The 17,757-nt window shown below is 37.4% G+C and overlaps 2 protein-coding genes across 3 annotated transcripts in view; both read right to left on the bottom strand.

Moving 5' to 3' along the window:
• Nucleotides 1–277: 277 nt before the first annotated feature.
• Nucleotides 278–17,757, bottom strand: part of LOC140141569 (organic cation transporter protein-like) — a 28,516-nt gene continuing 11,036 nt past the window's right edge. Inside the window, exons 11-12 of one of the 2 annotated variants that reach the window (XM_072163478.1) lie at nucleotides 1,216–1,425; nucleotides 278–792 (exon numbers count right to left, since the gene is read on the bottom strand). In XM_072163478.1, the coding sequence (XP_072019579.1) occupies nucleotides 696–792; nucleotides 1,216–1,425 (307 nt within the window). In that variant the 3' untranslated portion in view covers nucleotides 278–695. The remainder of the gene's footprint in view (nucleotides 793–1,215; nucleotides 1,426–17,757) is intronic. The other variant, XM_072163477.1, reaches the window with a different exon arrangement.
• LOC140141570 (organic cation transporter protein-like) lies at nucleotides 3,164–16,534 on the bottom strand. The gene is made up of 10 exons (XM_072163479.1): nucleotides 16,513–16,534; nucleotides 14,836–14,912; nucleotides 8,650–8,822; nucleotides 7,702–7,831; nucleotides 6,957–7,060; nucleotides 6,283–6,437; nucleotides 5,125–5,293; nucleotides 4,594–4,729; nucleotides 3,966–4,060; nucleotides 3,164–3,435 (listed from the first exon to the last, which is right to left on the bottom strand). Exons 5-10 carry the CDS (start codon nucleotides 7,019–7,021, stop codon nucleotides 3,219–3,221), a joined length of 837 nt encoding a protein of 278 aa, XP_072019580.1. The 5' UTR covers nucleotides 7,022–7,060; nucleotides 7,702–7,831; nucleotides 8,650–8,822; nucleotides 14,836–14,912; nucleotides 16,513–16,534; the 3' UTR covers nucleotides 3,164–3,218.

The following is a 17,757-nucleotide window of genomic DNA, read 5'->3' on the forward strand; positions in this document are numbered from 1 at the left end:
CTCTTTTTTGTACTTATATTTGCCTCGTTCAAATGTCAAGAAAATGTTTGTGAGGGAAGAAAGTGCTGCGGAATGTTTTTAAATTTGAAAATGTAACTCTTTAGGTGGAAAAAATGTTCGATTGGCATAACCCGACTGTTGACCGACCCTCAAAACAACAATATTAATCAATCGTCATTATCCACAGCTAACACAATGATTTCAAACATAGTGATGACACAGTAATATAACTTTATTTAACAATAATGCTTGTAATAATATATTACATTATATAGTATATTAGAAACCCGCATACTCCACAATTTGTGCAAAAACTCGGGTGTTAAAAGTAACACAATTGGTGAGTGTTGTAGGAGGACTACACTGACAAAGTGTTATTTTTAACACTATCGGTGCTATTTGCATATCGAAATTGTCCAAATTTACACTAGGGTGTGCAAATAACATTCAAGAGTGTTAAAAATAACACCAAAATCGTTAGTATTCATGCAACAACAGTGGTGTTACATTTATTACCAGAGTTTTGCAGTGAGATCAATAATATCGCTATGATTTTTGCAGAATACCGTATAGCGATTCGTCTATTTTGATGTCACTTATGATATCTCTTGAATTTATTAAGACAGGAGAGCATGCGCTAGATAGCCACAGGGCAGCATATCAATTAGGCTATTTAACGGTGAAAATGCCTCATCCTATAAATCTTTCTCCGATTCAAAAGCAGGATTGGTGTTCCCAGAGATAATGGTAACTTCAATATCTGAAGCTGCTTCCTTTGATTTCTTTGGTTTCCTGTAAAATATGGATAAGAGTTATTCAAATTAGCCAGAAATATTTAGTACTTCGAAATACCTATGCTAGCCGATTTGCTCTTGATCTGGCTCTAACTGCTTATATGTTTGAGAGTTACTCGGTACTAATGGAACTACTAGTATCTTATATTGTTAATTTGTGAAATACGAACAAACAAATTGGCTGAAAAAAGACAGATCACTCAGGTGTCATCGCGGAAGTGATAAGTGTAATCTATTAAGCAATGTTAAAGAAAGTAGACAAAGTATATGACTTGAATTAATAATTCGTGATGCTTCTGGCGAGATGTCACAAGAAAATCCTTAAAATAAAATATCTTGATATTAATCCGCAATGTTATAAGGCCCGCCAAAATATAGGCTGTATTTTGAAATACTAAAATGCAAAATAACTTTCCCTTACTTTCCAAACATTTCCCCTTCTTCGATTGTTTCTGGTAGAGTTTTGCCTTTTGTCTCTGGAAATAGCAATGCTAGCAACCCCGCTATTATAGCAGATGATCCAAATATGATAAGTGGTAAAGGTGGCCAGTACTCGCCAAGTATAAGTATAAGCGGGGCGAGGATACCACCGACACGAGACGCCATAGATGATATACCGACGCCAGCACTCCTGCAAATATTGTATCAATAATACAGGGTGTCCCAGAATGATTTGTACCGTGTTTGCAAAAATAACTAAAAATAGAAGACGGGCAGTGTATCTATTTTTGATACCAGCATTATAATTTTGGACATGTCTCCTACTTATTCTGTTAATTTCAGCACGCTACCTTAATTTGTTTTGGCGTGGCAGGCAATAATGTAAAATCGATGAAAAACGACTCGCATACCTTTGAAAAATGGCACGATACGATTAAAAAAAGAACGTGGGATGTTTGGCACAGAATTTCGACGACAACCACTGTTGGGTTGCGCCTTAAAGCTTGCCGGACAGCTGCAATGTTCGCTCTTGTTCTTACAGTCTTCAGCACCTGAAGCTTCACTCTGCTGATTCCCCGGGGCTGATTCCTGGCAGTTCCGTGCTCGCCAAACTTCTTTACGTTATACACTATCGTCTAATGAATCTTCTTTGCGTCTCAACATAGCTACCGGTTTGCCAGTAAGTTTTTGGAAGAAATCCACGCTGCTGTACAGTAAATTGAGGAGCCGTCTTTTCTGTACCACAACCAGTTCGATCTCTGCAAACATTTCAAATGACATGGACCTCACACCACAATAACTATATTCAAAACTACCACCAAAGAGAGAATGGGATTAGGCCACAAATCCTTAATTCCATATAATGATTTCTTCGTAATGTCATAAATAACAGATAGATATCGGCTATTCAGTGGAAATATGAACAGGGCACAACTAAAATACCTGCATAACTTTGTCCAAATAACTTTGTGCTGAACGGTTTGTAATGTTACAGATTCCAAAATAGGTTGCGTTGTCAAAACTTAGAATTCACCATTTTACGCAATCTTCTATAACTTCTACTAGAAACGTCGAATTTTTAAAATCTAAAAAATCTGAGAAAGCTAAATATATGTAGAACTTAAAATGCAAAACAATATGACCATTCAACATGCCCTTCATACCTAAAAAATTCCATCTTTCCCGGTATAGATCATTCTGGGACACCCTGTAAAGGCAAATTACTACAAAAGATGGAGAGAAAGTAACCACAAGGAGAGAGAAAACGAAAGAAGTAACAGCAGGCTCCAAAATTGATAAGAGAAATTGATAATAGAGGGAGAAATGAAAAAGAAGAAGAAAACACATTTACAGAAATAATAAAAGAAAGAAGGAAGGAAAACAAGCAAGGAGAACAAAATGTGAAAGAACGGGAGAGAGGGAAAGATAAAAACTAAATGAAAGAAGTAATGAAAGAAAAAGAAACGAAAGAACATAACATCTTGTTATGTCTATATATGTACGTATATAAAAGCCTACGTGAGTATTTTCCATTGGTTATTGTCCATGTATACGTACCTAACAACGGTAGGAAACAATTCCGCTGAGTATACGTAGACAATTCCAAATGTTACTGTGATGCAAAATTTTCCAAGCATTGCGACTGCAGTCATGGCTGTTCCCGGTTCTAAAAATATACAATCAATTACTGCTGTTTACAAGTAACCGAAGAGGGGTGAGCCTTAACACAAATGACCATACGAGTAGGCCTATACCTCATCCGGAAAGACACCTGTTTTTGGAACATGCAGCTCCGAAAGATTCCTGAATTTGACCGAAACAGAGCGCTGAAAACCCCCTGATTTTGATTATGTCAGCTCTAAAAGACCCCCAAATTGCCCGTTGCTTACATTTCCCTCCCACCACGTAAACACACCCCACAACCACACTTTAAATGTACACACCCCACAAAAGTCGTACTGCACAAGCCCTCCAAAATGAATGTTACTTACCAAAAAAGAGCGTACAAAGACATGCAATGCCACCGAGAAGGAAAAATACACATAGATTAGGCTTTCTTCCCAGCCACTCAATGCCAAACATACACCAAATATATGCAGGAACCTCCACCAATCCAGACAGGAAAAACGCTACGTAGTCATTACTCCCTAAGTCTGAAGTACTTAGAGAAAGCCCGTAGTAAACTATACTATTCACAAACCTGGATATAAAGAGATTTGTGGTTATTACTGATTAGACTATGGAAGTAGACATCTTCTTTCATTATTTTAATTTGTGATGTAGATAAATAATAGTTTTCGGGGAACGCTCGGGTTACACGGATAGGGAGACCAAGTTGCCAAGGAATAATATGCCGAAGAACAGATAACGTATTAAGGTCATCTTTTGTGAGTTGGTTATAGCAGGAAAAGAAGAACCTTTGTTATTTTGTTGTCTCTCTTATGGGGCGGCTTCAAAACTCGACCACCGGTTGACCGGCGGTTCATGGCATTACATTGTTTTAGAACAATAGAAATCGTCTCAGCCGGACAGGACCGGGCGAAATCTACGGGCAACCTGTATTTGAGTTTTGAAGCCGTCCCTTAAGATAGACAACAATATAAGAAAAGTCCACCTTTTCCTGCCAAAACCAACTGATAAAAGATGTTCTCAGGCATATCAATTACTTGGTCAACTTGGGCAAAGCTGTGTCCCCCCTTAATATGATATCTTAAAAGAGGACTTTTTTACCAACTAAACATCATGTTGAGCGTTCTCCATCTTAATGTCGGTGTGCGGAAAAGATCAAGGACTGTAGCCTGTTTGACCTGGTTGGTTTCTAAAATCTAGAGATAGATAGGTAGAAAATAATCATGGAGTAGCATTTACATTTTACAAGATGTACAACAGAGGCTTACAACGTGGATAATTAATATGTTGTTGCGTTAAATTGCGCGTTCTCAAAGGATGAAAATGCACGATCGTATTTTGGAATCTCACTTTTTATAATGTTTGAAAATTGTGAAATGTAAAGACCTTTATAAGGTATTTATTTACCAATGTCACAAGGACTCCCAATATAAGTGCAAAGGTATTATATAGAGGAGTGTTTGGTGTGCACTAACCGATAATCAGCCACTCAACATCATTTATACGGTACTTTTGTTTTAAAGATATTTTCAATGCTTTGAGCCAGGTACGTATATGACAGACCTGAATGATGTTAATCGCCCCTCTGCGCAAGATTTAACGGAATAAATCATGGATCAGGGTGGTGTGATTCAGATGTATTGCTATTGGATACGACCACGTCTTTCTGATCATACAGATTTGCAACGGAACATGCCTTGCCAGAGAAAAGAATGGAGTTGTCTCTTACCTCTTTCTTCTCACCCTCTTCAAACAAAGGTTCGGGTACTTTCGTTTTATTGACTCTTGCAATATCCTGAATAATCACTTCAGCCTCGTCAAATCGACCCTTGGATATCAGCCATCGCGGAGACTCCTTTAAAACTCTACAGGTAAATAAATTGGTGTTATCTTATCGGTTTATGTACGAATTTTGCATTATAACGATATTTAATGTTGCCAAAATGTTAAGGTGCTAATTTCAATTATTTCAGGAACATATGAGGGTGTCTTTGCGGTAAGGCATATCGATATTCCTACACAGGGAGTGGAAATTCAAAAAGCCATTTCCTCCATGATCTACATCCCCTGTGTGGGAGATTAAGGTTATTTCTTCCATGGGGGTGTATATGGATTTCAACTGGAATAACCCAATGTGTGATCTGTGCCAGGTTACCTCAAACAACAGGGTAACGTGTTTGATCAATGGAGTCTCCTACACTATCAAATCTTAATCTGAACAATTTATCAAAATATGGCTAGTAGGAACCTTTATGCTTACGGTATCAGGAAAAATGGAAATATTAAAGGTATCGTCATGACTAGTTGAAGAATAAACCAATCTCGAATAAGAAATGCCAATAATGCTAGTAACATAGAACCAACAGGCCAGAAAAATTGTGCGCCGATTCCAGTAACAGTTCGATAGGACGGTGCCACGAGTTCAGTACCTGTTAAAAACGAATTCATTCTTAATTCATTACGATATACTTTTTTACTTTTGTATTTTGAAGTACGGGACAATGTATTGACTTTTATGCTTTAATCAGGCCTGTTCTATATCAAAATTGAACAAACTTGATCTTGATTATGGCCAAAACAGAAGTAATTAGTGCAAAATGCATACTTTTGCGGATAATTGACCTTTCAGGAGGACTTTTCAAGGATGTAGGAGCTAGTAAGACGGCCACTAGTCAGACGGAAAAATAAATCGCCCAACTGTTGAGTCACTTATATTCCTTTGTATATAACTCTTTGTAAAGATACTGGAAAGCAAAATGGTGAGCCCCTTAAGTACCTCAGATTTGTTTTTAAGATTTTTCGTTTAACTTGACACTTGTAAGTTCTCTTGTCACTCCTAGTTTACCCTTGGTGTTCTGTTCTCAAAGGGATTGAACCAAAGAGTACCGACTCAAGATTGCCCAAAATGTGTGTCACGTAATGGTAAATCCGCCATATTGGTTATCGTCCATGGAAGACAAATAGTGTACCTCCGGCATTTATTGTCTAAAAGCGCGAAATAGAACGGTAATTGGTGTCTTTAAGCTTACAAAAGTTTACGCATGCAGGTTTTAGCGCAACGATTGGGCCAACGTGTTGGAAACAAGTACAACGCAAACAACTGAATCGAAGTTTGCCAGGGAGACACTATTTTGCCCTCCGTGTCAGCGACACGCAAACATGGCGGAGTCGGTACTCCAAAATACAAACAAGTTTAACCCCATGAGAACTACCTGCCTATTGGTCAATAAGGGGTTTTCATTATTAATTGGACCAATCAGCAATATTATTAAAATAATTTCACCACGCAAAAAAAATGGGGTGAATTATTTGCAAAGCTCCATCCTGATTGGTGATTAAAATGAAGATATCATGTAATTGACAAATCAGAGGCAATGTTAGATCGGCAGGTAGTGCTCAGGGGGTTAATTTGCCTTACCTATGACAAAAGCCACTAGGAAACATGGCAGATCTGCCATACCAACTAAGAATCTGAATACACCATACGCAATAATATTAGGTGAGAATGCTACGGCTAAATTACTGCAGAGGAACAGTGCAACCGTTATGAAATAGGTGTAATACCGACCAATCCTGTGAAACAATGTAATATTTAGTATTTATAAGATAAATTCGGTGCTAATTATAATCCGTAATAATATATGCAAACTTAAAAATTTAGTGCACAAGGTTTGGTACCTAACTCTAAGCAAATAACTTCTAATCTGCTATAACTAACTTCTAATTTTAAAATTGAACGTGGTTACTATAGGATTCCTTTACTTTACAGTTTGTTTAAAAATATGAAAGCAACCTGCTCGTGCAGAAGGAAGGAAAGTAATATTATTGATCATGCTCATGTCGCAGTCAAATAAATAAATTTGAATATTTTTCTTCTCAATTTGTTAAAAGCATGTATTTCTGCATAAGGCAATTGTCCCTGTCCTTCTGGCTACGACCTGACAGAAAGCGTTCTAATTCAAAACTGATAAAGTCTGACGCTGCTAATATAATAGCTTATGGCTTAATTATAATTGAATTCGTTGAATTACTAAACTTGAGTTGAATACTTTACTGTTCGTATTATTTTCTTTGCACTTGTCATTCGCCTACCAATCCGATATCATTCCGAAGACCAAAGATCCAACCAACACACCAGCAAAGTAGATGGACGCCATCAGGTTGGTCACGGAGGACTTGGAACACACCAAATCAAACTGTGAACAGACAATACAACAATACATTGCTGCACTTTTCAGAATGGACTATGTGTTACTTTGTTCCAATACCAAAAAAACACCAGACAATACTTTGAATAGCGCTTGGACAGTTTAACACTTAAGGTAAAGGCTTCATAAGGTACAGTGTTGGATAAAAAATTCTGGTTTATTTTTTCAACGAAGTGCCAAGGTTAGTCGAGAGAGCTGATAAAACGCTTGACATTTACCGTTTAGCAATATAATTTATGATGCCGCTGCAGCGCGCTGGTCCCTGCGCATGATGCTAAAACTAACAGCCATCAACCCTGCCCTGCAGTGCCGGGGGGGGTGCATTTTCCCCAAAATATTTTCTTGCCCCCCCCCCAGTTTGGCCCCACACTTTTGAGACAGGCAAAAAACCCAGAATTACGTAAATTTACACTTTTTGCGGCGATTTTGCGCAAAATTTGCCGATTTTGCCCCCCGTGAAATTCACTTTGCCCCAAATGCCCCCCGAAAAAAATCCTGGCGTCGCCAATGCTGCCCAACACTTCCGCGTGCACACTCCATCCTACCCTCTTAAACCATACACTCCTGCATAACAAAATACTGCCTCCACTCCAAACCATCGGCAGCAGTGTTTACCAGGAAATACGTACCTCATTCGTAAGCGTGCTTTTATACTGTGACGTATCATACGTCCAGCCATAGTCACATTGTAACGTATAATTGGTGTAATCGGATGTATCGATACCAGGATAGAACGGAGGAACACCAGTCAAGTTATACCTATTGAAAAGAAATCAAAACAGGAACATCGGTAGAACACGAAGTTGAGATACATGGTACCATGCGTTTACAATTGAATAAACCGCGCATTGTACCGGCACTTGGGTTAGTCGGCAGGGGCCATCGCGGCCAAGCAAGCAAGCTTGACCACGCAAATTTCGATCACGTGCATGGTTAAAAAAAAAAATTAACCAACTTGTATAAATTGGTATCAATCTTTGTCAATTTAGAGTGTTTGGTAGCAAATTTGGTATCAAATTCGAGCTAACAAGATTGTGCACACGACTTTAGCAATCAGAGTGTCATAACAAGGTCAGGTTTTGGTGTAGGATGACGGGTTACATAAGTGCAGACTTTCTTTATTTGAGGTGTTTATTAAACAACCAAAGGACTCGCCGTCTTGTTTGCGTAGGGATTTTATTGATGTGGCTGTGACAAAGTTTAGTAAATGTAGTTGAGAATATGGATCAGTTTAGATATAGAATACATCGGCAATATTGGCCTTTGGCAAATGCTAGATTAAGACAAAAAGTGGGGACAATGTGGTTTATGATTTAGAGACACACACTGCTATTAGCCATAGTGCTCTTAAAAATCACTTGTTGGTGCAATTTGTTCCACTCAACTACTGTAATGAAATCAAATTATATAAACACAGATTGCAGCATCGTGTTACACACAAGAATGAACCCGGTATGACCAACAACGGTTCCTTGTGGAACACCATATTTAAGGGTTTCTATCACTAGAGTGCATATATCCTCTCTGCTAAAAAAAAAGTAATTAACATATTTTACCGAAATAACCATACATCCTACCTTAAACAATTATCATATGTGTAAAATTCTGTAGTACTTGTTTGAGGTGGTATACTCGCGTCTTTTTTAGCAGTATCACAATCCTCAGGACTTAGTTCTGGCCATCTAGCACAGTTTTCATTTTGTAACTCAGGAACTACGCACCAGTGATCCGACTCTCCAAATAGAAAAACCTTAAAGTATACAAAGAAAACAATACCACGCCACGTTATTTTTAAAAACGTAAAATCGACAAAATCGTGTAAAAAAACTTCGGCAATAATCATAACATTTTATTGTTGTGTTCGTGTTGTTTATTGTTTGTTACTGTTTTGCTTGTATTGGTGGGTGATTGTTGTTGTTGTTTTTATATTGTTCCTGTTTGTTTGTTTGTTCAGGTGTTTATGGGAGCTTATGGGTGTGTTGTTGTTTTCTCTTTTTATGATTGGATTTAAATCAATTACTGATTGTTGACATTTTATGCTGCACCAATAAATCTATAATGTCTGCTTTCAGTGCGCCAAAAATCTAAGTGGCATTTTGACTGCAAATTTTTGTTTTCTTTACACCACATTTGCTGGCGTGAACAACAAACCGAATTCGTCTAGACTGCGTTGGACGTACGCGCAGAGTTGCGCAGCGTCACGCTAAGCGAATCGCGAGTGTAATCAAAATATTCCGCATTCGCGCATTTCTGACTCATTATTTCCCGCCAATTTACTAAGCTGTTTTGAGCCATGTGACTTTTTAGAGTTGAAAAGAGTGAAACAAATCAAGCAAAAATACGAGTAAATATTAGCAAGTTGTATTTTATCAGTTTCAAGTGAAAGTATTCATCTTAGTGTTGATAAATATCAAGAAATCTCAAATTCGGGCGTAAACGAATGTGTCTTCCATTACTCTGGCCTTAAATTCGATTTAAATCAATATTCTATTATTAACGCAGATAAAGAAAATTGTATAGTGTCTCACTATGGTGCATTGTATTATAGACTTGTGATTTAATATTCTATAGCCAGTGCTGACAGCAGCTAGCGTGGTCTGAGCTGAATGGGCTATGATGTTCTTTTCATAATGATAATATTCTCAAACAGTTGAATATATCACATTATTAATGTGCGATTTAAAAACGTTACGGTGAAAATGCCGTTAAATTATATGTGTTTAAAGAAAACAGCAATCGCAGCTGAGTGTATTGAATTTCCAGTTAGTTTTACCTGACAACAAATCGAATTTTCCTGTAATTACAACGCTATATGGGGTACTGAGTATGCGCAGATTGTATAAACGTGTATGAATGGAAACGCTGCGGTATCTCATATCGTGAAATGCTTAGCCTGAGTCGCTCGGCCTATCTTGAACAAAATCGCCATGCGTACCGTTTGAAGAACGAGTGGATTAGCTTGGATTCGCCGTACTATCACGGCAATTTTTGACACGAAGGATTATGGATTATGACGCAGGGTGATGTTACTTCTTCCTGTTATGTCATCCACTGTACACGTATACTTACATGAGATAAATTATTCAAAGAGCATGTAATCCCCACAAGACAAACAAGAAAGAACGTTCTTCGCTGATAGCGTCCAAACCCACCAAGTTCAACAATAATCTCATCAAACTTCATTATTGTTTATGAGTGTGATATAGATATTTAATTCCTGTATTACGCATCATTCAAAAGACCATAATAAATACAATTCCTGATCCTTTGAGACTATTTAGCCAATCAGAGTATCATACTGCACTAGCTGACGTATTACATTTCGTCTTGAGTTAGAGGCTTGGTTCAGTTCTCATGCTTTCATTAAAATACCATAATACATGACTACTGAACTTACGAACGTTGACCACAATAATTATGTGTAACATAGTATTAGTTGTATTTATTGTTTACTTAATGATAAGAATTGAAATCGACAATTTTTATTAGCGTCGAATCAAAGTTTGAGTTTGATTAGAGAACAAAGTTCAAATATTGATTTGATCGTTTATGGCAAGGCTAATCAAGGTATAAACATAGCAGTTATCTCACTACGTATAGGCAGTGCTGGCGGGCTGTCGACAAGATAGCAGTTTATACCCCGCTTGAAGATCTACGTTGGAAACACAAAGTTCAGGGAGGGCGTTCCATATGCCGGCAGAAAAGGGGAAAAACGATCTCTTGTGGCTGACCAAATTAAATCTGGGAACTTTCACCATGTTCACGGCAAGATTGCGTGACCGTGTGTATGATGCTCTGGAAGTAGCTAGTATGACATACCCGGTGCTTCGCTATAGTACACACTGTGGAAAAGGGTAGATACGCAATCCATGAGGTGGCCCAGCATTCAATAACTTGAAGATCTCGTTAAAGGGGGACTCCGGCAATCATAACATTATGCCTTATATGTTAGAAATATAATTATCAAGCACGAATCACATTGTTTTATTTAAAACAAACTCCTATTGACCATAAAAACGAATAAAAAACAGTCGGCTCTCAACACGCGATATTCAAAATTCCCGCGCCGAAATTGTCTAAGTGCAATGACGTAATGGATATTTGTGTTCAATTGTCGTCAGCCTGCATTGTATTACTGGGACGTCATTGCACTCGGTTATTATTTTGAATAACGCGTGTTGAGAAACGGGATGTTTTTATTCGTTTTTATGGTCACTATGAGTTTGTTTCAAATAAAACCATGTGATTCGTGCTTGATAATTACTTTTCTAACATATAAGGAATAATGTTGTGATTGCCGGAGACTTCCTTTAAGTGTAGGAGCAGCGGTTCCCCTGTCGTTGGACTTACTGAAAGACATTAGCGTGACATCATCAGCGCGTGGAGGATGGATGGGTTGATCCATGTGTAATAGACTGCGCGCCCTAGGACTACACCAAACTAACTCTTAAGGTTCCTTAGATGGTTCCAAAACATATTCAAGACGTTCCGAAAATTAAAAAGTGCCCTAAGCGCATAGGGATGAGTGAAAGGCCAACACTGGGTTAAATTTCAAAACTTGAAAGCAAAGTTGGGAGAGAGATGCTGGTGGGTTGACATTTGAGGAACAGCATTTCTAAGTACGGTGGCGGGGAAACCATCTGGACCGATGAGCAGTCTGATTTCAGGACTGGTATCTCAGACTTGTCGCCTTTGCCCCCGGGCTTTGCCCATCAGCCGATGAGTTTCCCACCACTAGGAATTGGAACCTGTCTGGAGCTTTCGTGCCATCTTCTCTCTTACTTTGGTTTTGTACAACAGGAAATGACACCCCTTATATCAGCCCTGCGATCCCGTTTATAAAATCCTTCCTCTTGTGTGTCAGCTTTATATGTCTCAATATTTGAGTGCTAACACTGCTATATAGGTGATGCTCCTCTCCGACCCGACTTAATGTGTTTTGTGTCATCTCATCCATTGTAATCAACATACATAGTAGATCATAATACTCAACGCTATTCATCAAGTTGGCGATAATATTTTTTAAATTTAATATTAACAGTCAGGATTAATATTTTAACAAGCGACATACATTAACAAAAAAGACTAACAGACATGACAGCTTACGGTGCTCGAGAAGGGCCTAATTGTACTTAGAGATAAGGTTTTGTTTAAGTTGTTTACAGAAATGTTTTACGGACTTTAAGTTTTTTTTATTTTGTTTTTACCAGAGAGATCCAAAGATGACGATGATGATGATATGAACAGGATGATGAAGATGAAGATAATAATGGCACTAATCATGACGATGACAAAGATGATGAACATAATGACGAGGATGAGAATGAGGATGAGGAGGACGAGAGCGACACCATACGTGTTCTTAAAACATAATCGTGGCACTTGAGAACCAAGAATCAACTCGACCCACAAGCCCTTACGGGCACTTGTATCTTCTTCTTCTTCTTTCTTCTTCTTTAAATTACGGCTCAACACTCCAGGTGGAGAAAGACGAGTCGGATATTGTGTGTGCGCTAGTGCTTTGATTCTTTCTACTGGAAGCGGTTCTGTAGCTAATGCTTAAATGCTTTGGGGTCTTCTATGCTGATAATATGTTGTGGCAGGTTATTCCAATCTGTAAGAGTTCTGGGTATAAAAGAGTACTTGAAACAGTCTTTTGATGAGTGTAATTCTATGAAGGATTTGGTATGTGATCTCCTGGTGGAGCGCTTGACCGGGTGCAGCAGCGTTCGAACTGGTATGGATAAGTAACCCTTGTATGCCTTTTGGAAGACAGTCAGGCGAGCGATCTTTCTTCTCTCTTCAAGTGTTCTCCACTTTAGGTTGCTAATCATGGCCGATACACTGCTTCGTCTGTCGTAATCTCTCTTAACGAACCGGACTGCTCTTCTCTCGGCTTCTATCTGGGGAATTTGGTCAGCTGTGTGAGGGTCCCATACCGCTGCACAGTACTCAAGTGTTTGGACGGACAAGTGAACGATAAGCCAGCTCTTTAATGTCTTCAGTGCACCCTTTTAGATTTCTTTTTATAAAGCTCAATGTATCAAAGTACGCATCCAACTTCTTTTTTGAACCATGATGAGGATAGGTGAAAAATCCGGCCAAATGAATTAATCTGCATCGATTGTACCAATTACTCAAGAAAATTTGAACCAAAGGTTTATTGGTACCGTTAGAAATTTGAATCGGCATAACATGTACTTTCTCTCTGTGTATATTACTGAACTCTGATTTTCCAGTCTGTTCTCTTGCATATTTGTCGTACGTGGTAATGTACATGTCTGTAAGCCTACGTTTAGTTCGGTTAATCAAACATCGTGATCAGTGAGTTTTAAAATCTTTTCAATTTTTTAAACAGAAATTTAACAACCCAGTATGCCCAGTCAACAGATTATTTTGGATAAACTGTGATTGTGTTATTACATATAAATGAACAATAAATTATTGTTGTCTTACTTTGTACTGCCCTTTTTCTTTTTTTGCCTCGTTGAAACTTCAAGAAAATGCTGGGGACGGAAGAAATGCTGCGGACAATTTCAGAACATTTTGGTGGAAAAATTGTTTGCTTAGTGTAACTCGCTTATTTTGTGGACCCGTTTTGATACGTCACTAAAATATCATATGAAAAGGTTTGACTACAAATACGATTCTCTTATAAATGCATCTATGCACAGTTTCACCTCGATACACCCGAGTACACACAAATTTCCAGCACAGCGAAAATGAGCGAGTCTAGTCTCTACGCAGTCTGTGTTATACACACGGTTGAGTGAATAACTTTTTAAGAGCTGTGTGAGATTTAGTGGAAAACAGACATCTGAAGTTGGTTTTTGCCAAAACCTCAAGTGTTCCCTTCATCCAATCAGATTTTTTTAATATCGAACGAAAGCTAACACTTCCCCCTCAAAACAATCTTTGTCATTAGTCAACAGATGACGCAATTCAATTTTTATAGCAACGCGAATATGAAATATCTGTTGAAATGACCTATTCAAGCAGACTTTTTGACCAAAATGTAGATTTTAAAAGTCAAAACCTTAGGTGTTCCTTACAATATTTTTCAAATTTTATGTCATTAAATGAAAGAGCACACGTATATTATCCATATACTAGCGTCATTAGAATGAGCAATGGCCAATTGTTATTAAATTGCAAATCGTGTGCAAAAAGTTACTATTTTCGCCTGTTTTGTCATACGTTTGTAAATTCAATGAACTATGACTTTGTTAAAGACCGCTTACAAATAATTAATATGTAATCAATCGTCATTATTGACAGTTATCACGAGGATTTCAAACATTTATTAACTTTATTTAACAATAGGCTTGTAACAAAAATGTAACATCATAGAAAAGAACCCCTCATACATCACAATTTGAGCACTACAAAAACTTGGGTGTTTAAAGCAACACCATTGTTGTTGCAGGAGGATTTAACCGAAAAAGTGATATTTTTAACAATTTCGGTGTTGTGCATACCAAAAGTGTTAAAAATAACACACAGGCTGACCAAAAATACACTGCTGGGTGTCAAAATAATACTCATGAGTGTTAAAATATAACACCAAAATCGGTGGTGTTCTTGCAACAACAATGGTGTTACATTTAACACCGGAGTGTTGCAGTGAGATCAATAATATCGACATGAGTTTTGCAGAATGCCGTATAGCGATTCGTCCCTTTTCAAGATAGTAGATCAGGCGTTAGAGAGCCATAGGGCAGCATATCAATTATTTTACGAGGAATCTGTCTCATCTTATGAACCTTTCAAAAGCAGGATTGGTGTTCAGATAACAGCAACTTCAATATCTGAACCAGGTTCCTTTGACTTCTTTGGTATCCTGTAAAAAAAAGAATTGTTCAAATTATAGGCAAAAAATATTTAATACTTCGAAAAGTCTATATGCGCTTCTCTTGATCTGCCTCTAACTTTGAGAGTTACTTCCCAACAAACACAAATGTTTTCGCCATTATATTTGCAAAAGGTTTAGGTAAAGGTTGCCAGAAAACGTTTAAATGTCGGGTTATATAAAGAATATAATAAAGTCGTCGCTGTTTCGGCATACTGTCGTATGACGAAAAATGCCGTTTTGCGAAAATTGCATTTAAAGTTTGTCCAATTTTTGAAGACCCACTGGAGAGCACCAAAGTAAAATACGTTTATTATTATCAAAGAATATAATCAATAATATATTTGTCTTTGTTCTCAACATAATACAAACTTTTTATTCATTCAATTAGAAGTAATTAATCTGCAAACTCACACGGCAGTATGCCAAAATAGGCACAATTTGACAACCTATGTAAAAATATATGATACGACAGTTAGCCAAAACAATAGGAAACTGCAGATACACGGTGACCTATGGCGACGTATCATGATACGACTATGATACGACTGTATGCCAAAACATAGAATGAAGATGGGGGGGGGGGGGGTTATACAAAAACCATGTCGTATCCTACTAATTAGTGCCATATCTCATTAACTAATTACATTTACATGCGCGTATTTTTTTTGGGGGGGATTTTGGGGCGCCAGCCCCCCGGGGTAAAAGCAGGGGGCGGCCAAAATGTAGGGCGGCGGAAGAAGAAGGGGCGGAAAAAACAGAGGCGACAAAAACAAAAGGGGCGGCAAAAAGAATTAGTAAATAAAAAAGGGCTGAAAAATGTGATAAAGCATAAAAATGTTTGAAAAAATGGTACTATACATTAAAATGTGCTGCTTTTAGGGCGCTAGCGCCTGAAACCCTTCGGTACGCCACTGATTTAGGTCTTAAAACTTTGTGAATATATAGAGTTTCATTTATAGATTTTGAAAGTTTATATAACTCATTTTGCTCGAAAATCGCCATACGACACTATGCCAAAACAGCGACGAAAGTGTATAAAGCGCTTTCATAACATTGAAACACATTTTTGAAAAAAAACCCTACAAAATATTCTAACATTATGTTGTATTAAGTGTTGACTAAATATTTAGCAACATTTTAAATATGTAGTTATAGTGTACATCGCTATAGATGAGTAACTTTTCAATCAAAGAAATGTCTGGATTTCCAAGTCTGCTTTATGAAAACGACTGGAATTCCAGTTACAAATGTCCCTAGAAAAACCCTGGAAATTCATTTCAATGAAGTACAAATCATGGAAATGTCCAACATGAGTTCTTGAGGATTTCTGATTTTGAACAATTTTTCTGCTGGGTTTTTACCCTTGGACACTTTAAAAGTCTAGATTTCCAAAAAATCACGGAAATCTGAACTCCTCTATAGGGGGTGTGCATCTATTTTCTGAAACAGCCCAATCTATTAAACAATGTTGCATGTAATTTTTCGGCCTGTGGCCATTTTTAAATAGTTTGATTTAATGGGCATGAATGAGCATAAACAAGGCTGTTTTCTTTTGAAATAATAAAAATGCCAAATAACTCGTCCTTACTTTCCAAACATTTCCCCTTCTTCGATTGTTTCTGGTAGAGTTTTGCCTTTTGTCTCTGGTAAAAGCAATGCCAGCAACCCTGCTATTATTGCGGATGATCCAAATATGACAAGTGGTAAAGGTGGCCAGTACTCGTCAAGTATAAGAATAAGCGGTGCGAGGATGCCACCCGCACGAGATGCCATAGATGATACACCTACGCCAGCACTCCTGCAAATATTGTATCAATATGAGGTAACATGTTAGAAAAGAAGGAGAAAAGGTAAATTAAGGAGAAAAGAAAGAAAATATAACGAAAGAAAGAAGAAACATAAACACCAGAGTTTCAAAATTGATATTAGATATTGATAACAGATGAAGACAGACAGAAATGGCAGTATAAAGGACAAGAAAAGGGAGAGAGAAAGAAAAAACAATGAAAGAAACGGAAAGAAAAGCAGAAGACAAATATGGAATTTCAGAAGAGAAAGAAAGAGAAAGGAAAATAAATACGTTCGATGTTTGTAAAGTCTCTATCATTAGGAAATGAATTTGGAGAAAACCTTCTGATAATAAAATACTATGCTAGGGACAGGCATAAAAATTTCAAATTAATTATATTAACATGAATTGTTGTTTATTGGAAGAGAGAACTTCTCAGAAACAATTTGACACCAAAACCAATCTTCTACTGTATTGCTAAGTGAAGTTATGACGAAATTACTGTCGGAACATTGGGCCATTTTCTCTGATAAGACTTACCATAGGAGTGCATAGGGGACTTGATATTTTTTGTGCCACCCTGTCAATTTTTTGTTTTCATTGTAATTTTATCTAATTTTTGTTGAATATTATGTATGTTATCATTTCCAACACATCTGTGAAATTTTGTATGAAAATTCAATTTTTAAGGTGGTTAAAAATGTGATTTTTGTGCTAATTTTGGTCAAATTTTGCCATTTTTCGGCCATTTTGGGCCCATTTTAGGCAAAAACAATGATTTTTCCCAAGCGATAACAAAAAAGTGCTTTCTCCCAGCAAATAAGTAAACTGGAATTATTATGTGAAAAGGATGAAAGTTTTTGTCAAACCATGTTTCCCTTTTGTCAGAAGATGAATTTTGGGTCAAAATATAATTTTTTCCCAAAATGCCCCTTTTGACCCCTTTTTGACCAAAACGGTGATTTTCACCAAGGCATATCTCACAGAAAAAATATTCAAAAGTGAAGTCAATGTTGCATTCTGCTTCCTAAAGCATTGAATCTG

The sequence above is a fragment of the Amphiura filiformis genome, chromosome 19 (assembly GCF_039555335.1).
Source record: "Amphiura filiformis chromosome 19, Afil_fr2py, whole genome shotgun sequence".
NCBI lineage: Eukaryota > Metazoa > Echinodermata > Ophiuroidea > Amphilepidida > Amphiuridae > Amphiura > Amphiura filiformis.